At 36.2% G+C, this 15296-nt stretch overlaps 1 protein-coding gene across 1 annotated transcript; it reads right to left on the reverse strand.

The window, feature by feature from the left end:
• Positions 1–14193: 14193 nt before the first annotated feature.
• On the reverse strand, positions 14194–14571 carry LOC100341723 (large ribosomal subunit protein eL34-like). Its single transcript, XM_051827783.2, has one exon. It carries the CDS (start codon positions 14550–14552, stop codon positions 14199–14201), a length of 354 nt encoding a protein of 117 aa, XP_051683743.1. The 5' UTR covers positions 14553–14571; the 3' UTR covers positions 14194–14198.
• Positions 14572–15296: the final 725 nt, after the last annotated feature.

Consider the following 15296-nt stretch of genomic DNA (forward strand, 5'->3'; position numbering starts at 1 on the left):
TACTGACGCCATAAACAAGAGTGCCAAAATGTTAAGTCAACAACAGGAGTCACTGGGTACTTACTCCTTATGTGGGATCTGTCCTTAATGTGTTGTTCAATGTGAAGTAATGCTATAACTAGTACTGAAACAGTATTTTACACTTCGTGTTTCTTTGTGGGTGCAAACTCATGAAATCTTTATTTAATATATACTAAATCGATCTTCTGTATATAAAGATAATTGAAAATGAATCTTGATATGAATGGAATGGGAGAGGGAGCAAGACATGAGAGGGGTGCGAATGGGAGTTAAGTTATGTGGGGGGAATCCATTGTAATCCATAAACTGTACTTTGGAAATTTATATTTACTAAATAAAAGTTAAAAAAAAACAGAATATTGAGATGATTCATGTAGACATTGGGAAAAGTAGATAAAAGGGGGATGGTGCCTGGTAGTAGCCAGGAATTGAATGATCTTGAAGACACATAAGGGAAATTTGTTGGAGACAACCGGGGTGATTCACACTTCTATTTGTGTTTAAATATAAACTTATTCCCTTGGAGGTATTATAAGTAATTAATCCAAAATATAAGTTAATGGTGAAATATGGGAGTTAGAATGAACTAGGGAAATGAGGGGTCACCATGAGTAAGTTGGGACACGTTATATCTGATATGCTGTGCATCAGGATTGAAAATGGAAAGATGAGGGATGGTGAAAGGTCAGTTTTGAAAGACTATTTAGGGATAGTAAAGAAATACTTACCCCCATCCCAATCAGAACACATTGTTATCTACACATTCTCAACTCTCCAGAGATCTTCTAGGATGCTAATTTGTGAGGTCTATACTCCCTACAGCTACCATTGGTTAAATGGAGTGCCTTGGTGACCCAAGAAAGATGAAGTGTTTGGTTCCTAATTGTCCTGGTTGTTGCTATATACAAGGATAGCAGGACTACTCAGGCAGACAACCAGGCAGTTTTAACATGACTGGAGGTGACCAAAAAACAAAAGTGTCCTGGTGTATATAGGAAATCATGAACCATAAGCACAAAAGGGAGTAATATGAATAAGGCCTTCATTTAACTGAGATCCAGGGGTGTAACATGGTCAGATTGTAATACCCAAGCTTCTCCTATTCTTCATTGAGCCTTCTACCCACCGCTCCCCGACACACAGATTTCTCCCTGCCCATATATGGCACAAACATTTTCTTATTCACTCACCAATATTCATTAAGTTCCATATCTTTTTAGGTCCTACCCTCTTCCTGGAAATCACTGCCCTTCTGAGTGTACCTTGTTGCCCTTCTGTGTGTGCAGAAAACACAGAAGTAAATAAAAGATTGATGCAAGTTCAAGTACTTCATCTCTACATGCAACTGTAACACTTCAGTAAAGCAGAAAGAAGAGGGGCTGACACATTTCGACCAATACCACAGATTGAATAGGAACCTAAGCCAAAAGAATCTACCGTAGCCCAAGGGACGCTGCAGAATTACACCATTCAAAGATACGAAACCAGCATGGAATACAGATGATAATGAATGATATAAAATTGACCAGGTGATAAATGACCCTCCTCTAAGTACATATGTATATATATTTGTGGGTTTTCAGATTATGGGAATAGGAAAGGAAGTATGTGAAAAGGGAGGGAAATGAGGACCTGCATATTTAGAGGTCAGAACATGGTGAAAACCAAGCACTGAAGACAAATTTCCCTCCGTAACAATTTAACCTATGTTCAAGGACTAAAATGATATTGGTGTTTGCGTTTGGTAGGAGGCAAAGAGAAACCTGATGTTAGGGTTTAGATCAGTGAATCCCAGATACAATAAGAGCATAGTGTGGAGTGGCAATGACACTTCAAAAATAGAAAGATAAAAGCATCACCTCCAAGCTGCCTTGTGATATTAATGGTACCCCAATCTATGCCGCATGCAGTTATAGACCCTACAAAGGACTGAAAAACTCCCCAAATGAAACTTACTAATAAAACCTCAAGGAACAACATAATGGCATTTGGAGGTCACAAACCCAAAATTGATCAGGCCGATTTCTTGTCAAAAAGCTTGTAGTGTAACAGTAGGAGATTTTCTCAATTGATATTCCGACACAAGAAATTAAGGAATTATTTCACAGTTACTCTGATCTATCTCCCCATCACCCCTACATTATCCAATTTTAATTAATTACACTAATATTTTAGAATCATTGGTATCCAGTATTATAAATTATATGTGTATAATTCATTTAGTTGGCATCATTAAATTAGTTGACAACTTTTTTTTAAAGATTTATTTCATTTATTTGAAAGTCAGAGTTACACAGAGAGAGGAGAGGCAGACAGAGAGTTTTTCCATCCGTTGGTTCACTCCCCAGATGGCAGCAACGGCCGGAGATACGCCAATCCGAAGCCAGGAGCCAGGAACTTCTTCTGGGGATCCCACGTGGGTGCAGGGGCCCAAGGACTTGGGCCATCTTCTACTGCTATCCCAGGCCATAGCAGAGAGCTGGATCAGAAGTGGAGCAGTAAGGACTCAAACTGGCACCAATATGGGATGCTGGCGCTTCAGGCCACGGCTTTAACACACTGTGCCACAACACTGGCCCCTAGTTGGCAACTTTTAAAGGGTCTTTTGCACAATGGCTCAGAAATTAAGAAATTTAATTATCATATATTAATATCTTTTAGCTTTTCATAACATTGTGTTATATTTATTATTCATAATATTTATATAGAGCTATATTTAAAACATATACAGTTTAATTTCAATACAGATGGATACATATATACATAATGGTATATTAGTTTAATATTCATCCATTTACTAGCTCGTCAACCTGAGAGGGTCTAGAGGTAAATATATTGCTGTAGTAATAAACATATTCGGCATCCAGAACTTATTTTGTAATATCATTTCCAATAAAAATCTAGAAATCTTTGAGTAAATGATTGATTATCCCTCTGGAACAGAGGATACATAATTGTGGACTAGATCATCCTTTAGTAACAAATAATAAGGAAATTTCCCAAACAAAAGGCCCACACTGATTGATGTATGTGAAAGGAATATAGAAGTCTACTGAAAGAATTCCCAAGAGGGGAAGCTAGAGCAATTAAATTATCATGATAAATATTGGATAAAAATTAAAACTAGGGGCTGGTACTGTGGCATAGGGTAAGCCTCTGCCTGTGGTGCTGGCTTCTCATATGGGCTACTCCTCTTCCAATCTAGCTCTCCTTTAAGTCCTGGGAAAGCAGTAGAAGATGGCCCAAGTGCTTGGGCCCATGCACCAAAAAGAGAGACCTGGAGGAAGCTCGTGGCTCCTGGCTCCAGATCAGCACAGCTTCAGCCATGCAGCCATTTGGGAATGAACCAGTGGATGGAAGAAAGCTCTCTGTCTCTTCCTTTTTATGTCTGTAACTATGCCCCTCAAATAAATAAATAAACCTTTAAATGAAGTTTGGCTAGGCTGAAGCAGGAGTCAGGAATTCTGTCCTGATCTCCCACATGGGTAGCAGGGTCCTAAGTACTCAAGCCATCATCTACTGCTTCCGGGGCCATTGTCAGGAACATGTATTGGAAGTGGAATAGCTGGAACTCAACGCAGGTACTCTGATATAAGATGTGGGTGTTACAAGCAGTGGCTTAACCCACTGTGTCACAGTGTTCTCCCTTCTCTTTTGTATGATTGTCATCTTCTGTTTGTTCTTCCTGCTATTTCCCTCCCTTCTTCTTTTAATGTTAAATGCTGAATCTTATTTTAGATCCTTTTTATTGTTATTTATCTGCAAATAGAATTTTTTTCAGTTATTTGTAAGTAATTTGTACAGTTAATTGTTAAGTTTGGATTATTGACAATATTGAGAGAGAAAACCTTGAGGGAAAATCTGTTTAGCCTTTATGTCTCCACAAGAATCGGCAGCTTCTAAAATTTCTCATATTTCCAAGAATCTCTTCTAATCAACATGATGGAAAAATTGTATCTTGAAATAATGACATTCCTCTGCACCTCTTGTACATCAACCCCACCTTTCATTATTAGAACCAAATGGGGACGGCGCCATAGCTCAATAGGCTAATCCTCCACCTAGCAGTGCCGGCATACCGGGTTCTAGTCCCAGTCGGGGCACTGAATTCTGTCCTGGTTGCCCCCCTTCCAGGCCAGCTCTCTGCTATGGCCCAGGAGTGCAGTGGAGGATGGCCCAAGTGCTTGGGCCCTGCACCCCATGGGAGACCAGGAGAAGCACCTGGCTCCTGCCTTTTGATCAGCGCGGTGCATCGGCCGCAGCTTGTCGGCTGCGGCGGCCATTGGAGGGTGAACCAACGGCAAAAGGAAGACCTTTCTCTCTGGTTCTCTCAGTGGTTCTTTCCCTCATGCCCCACCTCCCCGCTCCCTTCCCTCCTCCCATTCCCTCTCCTATCTCCTTCTTCATTATGGATAATTTTTAGTATGACTTTATATATAATCATAGATTTCAACAAGTAAACTTTGATTTGAGAAAACTAGAGAAAATGAGACCTTATGTTATCTCAAGAAGGCATAAATATTTGAGAAAATATCAATAAATTCATAGCAGAAAATCAATGAAAGTCAAAGTGATTAGTTGAAAAGATCAATAAATTAATAAATCTCTGGCCAAACAGAAAAAAAAATTGGAAAAAACACAAATTACTAATATCAGAAATTAAAGAGGAAGCATTTGTGAACATTGTTGATCACTGGAAGAGACATGCACATTGGAAGGATAATAATGATAGTAATAATAATAACAATAATAATACTATAGCTCTTGGCTCACAAATATAGCAATTTAGATGAATTAGAAGAATTCCTTTAATTTGGCAATTAATTGCTATCTGAATGATACTGGCAAGAAAATGAAAATTCCAAAACTTATACAAGGAGAAGTAGAATAGGCTTGTATCCATTTAAAAATTGGGTGAGTAATTAACTTTCTAAGAAGTTAACAGTCCCATATGGTTTTACAGGTGAATTCTAACAACATTGAAGCAAAATGTTTACCAAAACACACATATAATGAGCAACTTCTAGGGTTCCACAGCACAGAGGGGTGACTATAGTCCACAATAGAGCCGGCGCCGCGGCTCACTAGGCTAATCCTCCGCCTAGCGGCGCCGGCACACCGGGTTCTAGTCCCGGTCGGGGCGCCGGATTCTGTCCCGGTTGCCCCTCTTCCAGGCCAGCCCTCTGCTGTGGCCAGGGAGTGCAGTGGAGGATGGCCCAGGTGCTTGGGCCCTGCACCCCATGGGAAACCAGGAAAAGCACCTGGCTCCTGGCTCCTGCCATCGGATCAGCGCGGTGCGCCGGCCGCAGCGCGCCAGCCGCGGCGGCCATTGGAGGGTGAACCAACGGCAAAGGAAGACCTTTCTCTCTGTCTCTCTCTCTCACTGTCCACTCTGCCTGTCAAAAAAAAAAAAAAAATATAGTCCACAATAAACAATTATATATTTTATGAACAAATATAAGAAAGGAGATTGTGGACTCCAAATATAATCTAACTACAAGGAGAAGGAAATGTTGTTTACCATAATTTGATCATTACACATAGTATTGAAATAGCACACTTATACACCATAAATCTGTGCAATTATTCAGTTAAAACTTTTTAAAATGTAAAAGGAGGTGGAAATGACTTATCACATATTGAATACAAGTATCTAGTATACCAAAGATATTACCATTTAAAAAAGTAGTAGTACAAATTTTCAAAATCCTTTTCAGAAATAAAGTTGAGAGAACAACGAATTCTTTACCCTAGTACCAAAATTAGATAAAGATTCTGAAAAAGAAAATAACCGTAAGCCAATATCTCTTATTTGCATAGATAGAAAATCCTGAATAATATATTAACAAAAAAGAATACAACACTGTATAAAACATTTACATGCTACAATCAAACACTGATTATTCCAGCAATAAAAGACCATTTTAACATTTGAAAATTAATATAACCCATCATATTACAGGCTAAAGAAGAATAATCAAGTGATTAAATGATAATTAATACAAAAAAGTGTTTGACACAATCCAACACCCACTCATAATAAAACTCTTAGGAAGTTAGAAATGCAGAAGACCTTTCTCAAACTGATAATGAACTTATACAAAATAATTACAGCTAACATTATAATGATAAGAAAATATATGCCTTTTTCAAGATTAGTAACAAAACATGGATATCATTTATCACCACCCTATTCAATATTACACTGGAAATACTATGTAATTCCATAAGAAGAAAAGAAAGAAAAATACATATACGTACTGGGATGGAAGAGGTAAAACTATCTTTGTTTTCAGATGACATGAGTGTCTGTATAGAAAATCCCAATGAATCAAAAACAGCAAATAAAAATCTTGACATTATTAAGCCAGTACATCAGGATACAATGTGAATAAGCAAAAATCAATTGCTTTTTGTTAGGTCAACAATAAATAATCGGAATTTCAAATAAAAATAATATTTATATTAGCATCAAAATTATGAAATTTATAGTCATAAATCTAATAGCATATAAACATGATCTATATGAGGAATGCTCTAAAACTCAGCTGAAAGAATTAAAATAAAATCTAAAATGGAGATATAATTCACATTTCCCATGGATAGGAACATTCAGTATTGTTAAGATCATTTCTTCTCACCTAGAGCTGCAGATTCAACACAATCCTAATCTATCATTGCAAATTATATTGTGGATATAAACCAGCTGATTTTTAAAATTTGTTTTAAATTGAAAAATAGTAATTTGTTTATTAATGGGTGCAGTGTGTTTTTTTATTTAGTAAATATAAATTTTCAAACCCACTTCTGAAAAGACCTTGTATCCAAAAACTACAAAGAATATTTAAAACTGAACCATAATAAAATAACCCATTCAAAATACAGGCAAAATATCTGAGCACATACCTCACCAAAGAAAATATTCAGGGGGAAACTATGTGTATGAGATGATGATCAACATTATATGCCATCAGAGAATTATAAATTAAATCAACAACAAGAAACAATTATACATCTACTGTAATAGCGAATGTTCAATAAATGACCATGCCAAATTCTCATGAGGATGCAGAGCAACAGAAATTCAAATTTTTTTTTCTGGTGAGAATGCAAAATGATACAGCCATTTTGATAGATGGCTTGGCAATTTCCTACAATTCTAAAAATAGTCTTCTCATATAGTTCAGCAATATGTCCACACAAAAATTTGTCAGCAAATGTTTATATAGGCTTTATTTCTAATTGGCAAAGACTTAAAAGAACCAAGATGCCCTTCCATAGATAATGTATATGCTAATAATGTATCTTCAGACAATGAAATATTGTACAGTATTAAAAGAAATGAGCTTTTAAGCAACAAAAAAATCCCTGATAAGTCTTAAATGCATTTTGCTGAGTAAAAGAATTAATTCTGAAAAGGATACATAATGCATGATTTCAACTTCATGGCATCCTGGAAAATGCAATACCATTGAAATAGTATAAAGATCAGTAGTTGCCAAAAGATTCAGAGAATAAAAAAGAATTGAATAGGTAAAGCCCACATGGGAATTTTTAGGGAGGTGAAACTGTTGTGCATGATATTTTAACAGCAGATATTTGGTCTGTACATTTGTCAAATGCCATAGAAATGTACAGCACAACTTATACAATAGTGTAAGTGCAAATTATGAACTTAGTAAAAATATAAAATAAAATTTAGGTTTGTTAATTGTAACAAATGTACCACACTAATCCGGCGCCACGGCTCAATAGGCTAATCCTCTGCCTAGCAGCACCTGCACACTGGGTTCTAGTCCCAGTTGGGGGCACCGGATTCTGTCCGAGTTCCCCCTTTTCAGGCCAGCTCTCTGCTATGGCCTGGGAGTACAGTGGAGGATGGCCCAAGTGCTTGGGCCCTGCACCCCATGGGAGACCAGGATAAGTACCTGGCTCCTGGCTCCTGCCTTCGAATAGGTGCGGTGCGCCGGCCGCAGCGCACCGGCCAGGGCGGCCATTGGAGGGTGAACCAACAGCAAAAGGAAGACCTTTCTCTCTCGCACTGTCCACTCTGCCTGTAAAAAAAAAAAAAAAAAAAAAAAGTACCACACTAAAGCAGGATGCAGGATGTTAATAACAGAGGAAATTATGGCTAATGTATATGAGTGCTATTATCTGCTCATTTTTCTCTAATGAATAAGTTAAAAAACTGAACAAGTTTTTAAATGAATAACCATAAGATTATAAGGGTTAATAAGCTTGTCATTCTTCTCTGAATGATGGAGAAAGAGAAACTTTATGACTATCATGTCTATAAAATCATGACAGAAAATTATTGCAATATGATATAATTAATAAATTAAAGGAAATGTTCAGAATTTCATGTGTCTTGGAGAGCAGAAATAGATAGCTTGACCATTTTCCTTTTTGTCTTTCAGGGCTCTAATTTTTGTTTTCTGAAATGTGGGGTATGATATACATGATCACAATGATAATATGGTCAGTTTTGCTTCCACTGACATTAGTCCAAGCTGTTTCTGTCATTTTCCCCCTCTATGTGAAATTTATCTGTAAAGTGAGGCAGTGGGTCTACTCTAGATAATTGAAGAGAACCTCCTAACCCTGAGTTCTAAGATTTATATGTAGTCAATTCAATATTTTTAAAGCAAGCTACTGTGATTCCCCAGAAAAGCACTTAGAAATCAGATAAGGGATAATTACATAATATTGGTTGAGTTTATTTACTCCAGACTGCCTGGTAATATGAATACACTAAATATAATTGTTTACCTAAAAACTTTAGTGGGAACCCAACTAATTAAGAAATTGAATTAACTTTTATTTTTAAATCTCTGGTAGTTGTAGGAGGAAGTAAATTATAAGAAACACTCATAGGAGAGTTTTATTTAATTTGGGGAAAATAAAGGTAAGTATATTGTATTTGTATTTTTACTCCAAAACATAATGCTACTACCTCAATTTCCACCTATAATCCTGCTAATATTGAAAAGGACTTTCAGATGATCTTGTAATTCAGAAAAATTTCTGAACTGCAAGGAAAGTTTTAATTATGTTCACTTGACTATTTATTATGGCAAGTGTACATATTAATGAGTTTATTTTAGCATCTGTAATTAAAGGAATAGCCTTTCAATTTAATATGCTATTACTTACAACATGAATTTACCTGGGTAATTTTTGTGTTTTAAAATTAATCTCACCATTTGAATGGCTCCAATGACCCTTATAGAATACTCCTTGTCATGAAATTTGTTTGAATATTTTTATACAAATTTAAAGTTTAAACACAGTAGAAAATCTCAGGCATATAACTTCTGATCATGTGTAAGTATACACTCAAGTGTAAAAAGATGCATATTTGGGCCTAATTATTTTAATTACATATATACTTTTATTTACTAGTACAATGTTTATGAGATGAATATATGCATTTTAAGGAGTCTTTTACTTCCTATGTTCAAACTTTTAAGATAAATTCATAAATAACCATCCCAAGAATTCTAAGGATGCTTTATACTATCACCTAATTTCATGTTCTGAAATTGATTTCTGCAAGTGCTTCTGATATCTGTATTCATGAAAGCAAAAAATGTGAATTGGAAACTCAATTCACCATCTAATTAATTGCAGGCACCTTTAACAGACTACTGTTGACCTTGACTATGGTCATGTGAGAGCCTTTTCTGATAGAGTAAGGGACACTCTGATTCGGTTATCTTGTGATTTAATTCTGCTCTGATAAGCAGAAATTGCTAAATACTATCAAATTCTGCTGATGTTTTTATGCTAAAGACAGTTCATCTCCTGAGGCAGGCCTGTTCATCTTACATCACTTGGTGGGAACTGGTATCAATTGTTCATGAAGCTCAGGTTGCAGGTTTCCTTCAACCAATATTTATGGTTATCGTGTAAAGAGGAAAAAATAATATGTTCTGGAGATGAGTGAACTCTTCTTTCACTGCCCTTTTATATTTTAGGGAGCTAAGTGTATATCATGTGACTATCTCCATAAAACTATTTCATCTTTACTATTTCATCATTAAAAGCATTTTTTAACTTTAATGAGGTAGTAGAAACATCTAAAGACATGATGCTTATCTGAGAGAAATAAACAACAGGGGAGAAGTCACATCTTTGTGTTAGTCATTGAGGGTCAACAGGAATTTTAGCTGCAATTACTCAATTAATTAGGTTTTTATTACTACAATGAAATATCTAAGACAAGATACTTACGGAGGAAGTCTGATTCAGGTCAGTTTTGAAGGTTCACAATCCAAGATTGGATGGGTCCCATTGGTTTGGCTATTTGATGGGGTCAGAGGATGGAAGTGTTACACTGTATGTGGAGGAAGGATTACATACTAAGCAAGGTAGCATGGAGAGATACAGGACATGTACTCTGGTTTTGTAACGGACACTCTCATAAGAACTCACTTTCAAGGGCGAGCATCCAATGAGCTTAAGACCTCCCACTAGGTCTACATCCTAGACATCACAATTGTTTTATGTTTCTACCCTGTTAATTTCACTGACTTATAACTCATAGACTTTAAATGTCTCCATAATTCAAAAGCAAAATCCTGTACAAACCACAGAATAACACCAGGGATAGCATTAGTTACAAGCCTAGATCACAAACATTAAGAAGGTATTTATTTTCAAATCTGTTCTTTTTTTAAGATTTTATTTATTTATTTAATTGAAAACCAGAGTGGGGAGGGAGAGAAAGAGAGAGAGAAAAAAGCTTCCATCCACCGGTTCACTCTCCAAATAGCTACAATGGATGGGGCGGGGCCAGATTAAAGCCAGGAGCCAGGAGTTTCCTCCAGGTCTGCCATGGGGGTGTAGGGGCCCAAGCACCTGAGCCATCCTCTGCTGCTTTCCCAGGCATTTTAGCCAGGACATTGGATTGAAATTTGAGCAGAAGGACTCGAACCAGAGCCCATATGGGATGCGGACATTACAGGCAGCAGTTTAACCCACTGCACCACAATGCTGACCCAAAATCTTTGCTTGTTTCACTGAGTTCCTCTTAAATTTTATTTCATATGTACCTCACTCAACTCATTCTAATCCTGGCAATAACCAATAACAACATATCTATAAAACTAATAATATGTAATTGGATTTAACTCAAACTGGAATAAGAATCCAGTTCACTTATGGACCATCAAACGGTTTTGAAATATTGTATTAATTTACTATTCTATAAAAACATAAAATTTTAAACTAAAAATAAACAATATATAATAAAGCCCAGTTGGGCCAGTTCTGACTATAGCCCGATATACATACTTTCTAAAATGTTAGGAATTGAATAGTATCAGAACATGAATATTGCTTAAACCAATAGGAAATTAAATCATAATTGCATTTGATTTGAATCTCTAATTTCCTATAAAAGCTTATTTGTTTTATACATGGGAATAAGCCTAAAGCAAAGTGGATGACTTTGCTTGAAGTCAGCAGATTTTGCTGCTACAAAATTTGTGGTATTCTATACCTCAGTATCTAGGAGACAAGTGCTGGGGCTACACTTGGTCTGAAAAAAAATACATGTTTATCTATAACTCTAGAACCTTGGAAAGGTTATTTTCCCTCTGTAAATCTTGGTTTATTCATCTAAAAATTGATTCACAACTATGCTTTAGGTGTATTAGGGATAATGAAAAAAAAAGTAAAGCAATTAACATGGGGCCCAATAAATGACAATTTTTCAAAATATTTTAACTATTATAATAAATTATGCTAATAATTTGTGAGATGTGGTATTAGGGGATGTCACTAAAAGATAAGATTCCTGGAACCATGTGTTTTACCTTAGGGAAACACTCTGCCAATATAGGACAGTGGGAAGGTCATTATTACTATTTTTTCACCTGGATCCAAGTTTAATTTATGTCATTTTCAAAAGTGCCTGTGCTTATTTAATTGTTTTTTGATACAGGAAGCCATTTAATCCCTTACCTTTCAGAAGAAGGAGAAGGCCTTATAAAAAGGGAATCATAGAGTAAAGCATATTCCAGGGAGAAAACTGTTTTTAATCTCTCACAATAGTTTGTTTATTATAGAGACTTCAGTGCTAGAAAAGCACAAACCCTTACAATTGTTTTCTCTCAACTAAACATGATTCATTAACTTTGATGATATCCAAGAGAAAATAGAATACATTTCACAAATTTGTTGTCAGGTTAAGAGTGGTCACTATTGATTTGTGTTATGCATTCATCTTGTATATCACACTTTTGCTATGAAGACCTCTACATGGGATTTGAAGCTTGATGATTCTATTGATTTCATACACTGACTAGTTTACTGTTCTAATTTTGGTTACTTCTATGACTTTGTAGAACTTGCAACCTTTTATACTCTCTCTGATTGGAATGCAGTGTGTTTTGCAATGATGGCAAATTGCAGTGGTGTATGTTATTGATTTTAGTTAATGAAAATCTTGTTACTCTCTTATTTTAATGGGCTATTGACAGAATTTTTTTAACTCTTAGCCTCTGTTTCTTTATGAAGATTCCCAGTACTTTGATGGAATGGGCAAGCATAAAATGTTATAGTGAAAATATTGAAGAAAATGTATCCACATTGCCGCCAAGAACTATGCTTATAAACTAAGTAAGTTTGTCATAATAACATTGAGAAAGCAGAGTCCATTTTACCAATAAGCATTCCCTTGCAGTTTCTTTCCATTAGTTTGCTTTTACAGGTTCTTAATATGTGATAAGCAATGAGTTATATTTCCTTAAATGTATCACAATATCAATTTTGTTTACCCTATTTAAGAGGAGACAGAAAAATATTATAGTAGTTTCTTCCTGATCCAGCTTTGCTTTCCAGGTCTTCAGTTACTCCTGGTCAACTGTGATCTGAAAATATTAAATAGAAAATTCCAGAAATAAACAATTCAGAAAGTTTAAATTATGGGCCATTATGAGTAGAATGATGAAATTTTACCTTGTCCATTTCCATACTGCTGGAACATGAATCATACCTTTGAAGAGTGTATCCATACTGTATATGCTATCTGCCTGCTAATAACTTATAGCTAATAAGTTATCAGAATGTCATAATACCACAGTGCTTTTTTAGCCCTTAACTAGTAACCTAATGCGACATCACAATTCCATGTCACTCACCTCACTTCAGCTCATGTCCACATTGTATTACCTAACATTATCACAAGATAAAGGATAATATAGTACAATAAATTATATTATGAAAGATCACAATCACATAACTTTTCTTGCAGTATATTGTTACTTTTCTATTTTATTAATTATCAGTATTATTGTTTCTTACTGTGCTTAATTTATTAATTAAACTTTATCATAGTTACATACTCACATACATAGGAAAAACAGTATATTTTGGTTTTGATACTGTCTATAATTTCAAACACCTGTGGAGGATTTTGGAACACATCTCTGATAAGAGGAAACTACTCTAAGAAGGTGACTTTCCCTAGATGGAACCCCTAAGTCAGTATCTGAAAATGTGTCTCATGTATCATCTATACCAGATGAAGGAGAGTTAGTTTTCCTAATTAATAGTTATGTCCACTGCCAGCTCTAAGTACTGTTTCCCAGTCACCAAAAAGTTTCATTTTGGTACTGTCTCACTACCCCTTCAAGTCCTTTCACTTTTTAGATGCCTAGTACCCAGACCATAATCCTCAGTTGCCCAAAAATCTTCTCCTGTTTCAGGTCATGCTCTACAATTTGGATGCATTCTTAAAGATATCCCAGTACTGTACCTGCCCTGTACGTTCATAATCAAAACTTTGTATTCTGTTATTGTACTGTCTCATAGTAAATTGAGAGAGCTAGTTATGTCCTTGTCTATTGAGGAAACATGGGCCACAATTTGACATGGGATAAAGGCATTTCTGACATTTCCTTTAACATATTGCCCTAGATCAGCATTGTTGGCCCAGCTACATATATTATAGTAGGAGTTATGTAAGAAAGTATCAGCATGTGTATTTACTGTCCCACCATTATTCTTTCTCTAGGCGATGAATGATATTCTTGTAAAGTATATCTATGGCATGTGACAGTAAAACAATAAGGGTAGAGAAAGTATGTATATCAATGTTATTCTTCCCAATATATACTATAAACATTACAAATTCATGTTTTTATTTTTAATTACTCAAAAGTTTCATGTTTTTATTTAGCTTTCTGACTCTGTGCTTGTGCCTTCAACACTTTCACGACAATTTTCTGCTCCTCGATAAGGAAAGCACGCTGGATCCTGTCACGGACACATTTAGCACACATGGAGCCACCATAGACCCTGCTGACGTGTTTTTTCGTTTTAGACAATCTCATCAGGACTTTAGGTCTCACAGCACGAACCCCACGAAGTCTGCCTCGGCACACACCACGTGCAGATTTTGGTGCTTTCCCAACCTTCTTAGTGTAAAGGTAAACAATTCTGTTACCAGGAGTTCGGGACAGTCTGGTTTTGTTGGAGGCTGTATTGTAGGAGAGCCTCCGGTGGTATGTCAAACACTGGACCATTGTGGCTGCCTCTAAGCATCGTCCCAGGAGAGGAAGAAATTCATTTGTTTTTTAGTCAATTTTTTAATATTTATTTATTTGAGAGGTAGAGCCTCAGGCAGAGAGAGGGAGAGACAAAGAAAAAGGTTTTCCATCTGCTGGTTCACTCCCCAAATGGTTGTAATGGCTGGAGCTGGGTCCACCCAAAGCCAGGAGCCAGGAGCTTCTTCTGGGTCACCCACGCTGGTGTAAGGGTCCAAGGACTTAGGCCATCTTCAGCTGCTTTTTCAGACCATCAGCAGGGAGCTGGTTCAGAAGAGGAGCAACCAGGACATGGACCAGCACCCATATGGGATGCCAGAGTCTTAGCCTACTAAGCCATAGCCCCGGTCCTTAAAGTCATTTGTTTTCAGGGCAAATGATATCCCTGCAATTTACCACGGAATAGGAATAAAGATGCTTGGGTGGGACTGATAATGGATATGGACTTTTCTGGGGATGTGTGTGAGCGGAAGTGTAATAAAGCTAGATTATAGTGATGATTGTAAAAACCTGGTGAATATATTAAAAATGACTGGGATTTAAATCATATACCAGGTATGATTTCTATAGTATATGAAATAAATTTAAATAAAGCTGTTTTAAAAGATATATTATATCTCAATAACTAGAATTTTAAGAATTATTTAAAAAGATGCAGATAATAATGTACATTCTAGCTCCAGCTTTCAAGTAAGTCTGACATAGTTTTGAATCTTAGCTTCA

The sequence above is a fragment of the Oryctolagus cuniculus genome, chromosome X, assembly GCF_964237555.1.
Source record: "Oryctolagus cuniculus chromosome X, mOryCun1.1, whole genome shotgun sequence".
Lineage (NCBI taxonomy): Eukaryota > Metazoa > Chordata > Mammalia > Lagomorpha > Leporidae > Oryctolagus > Oryctolagus cuniculus.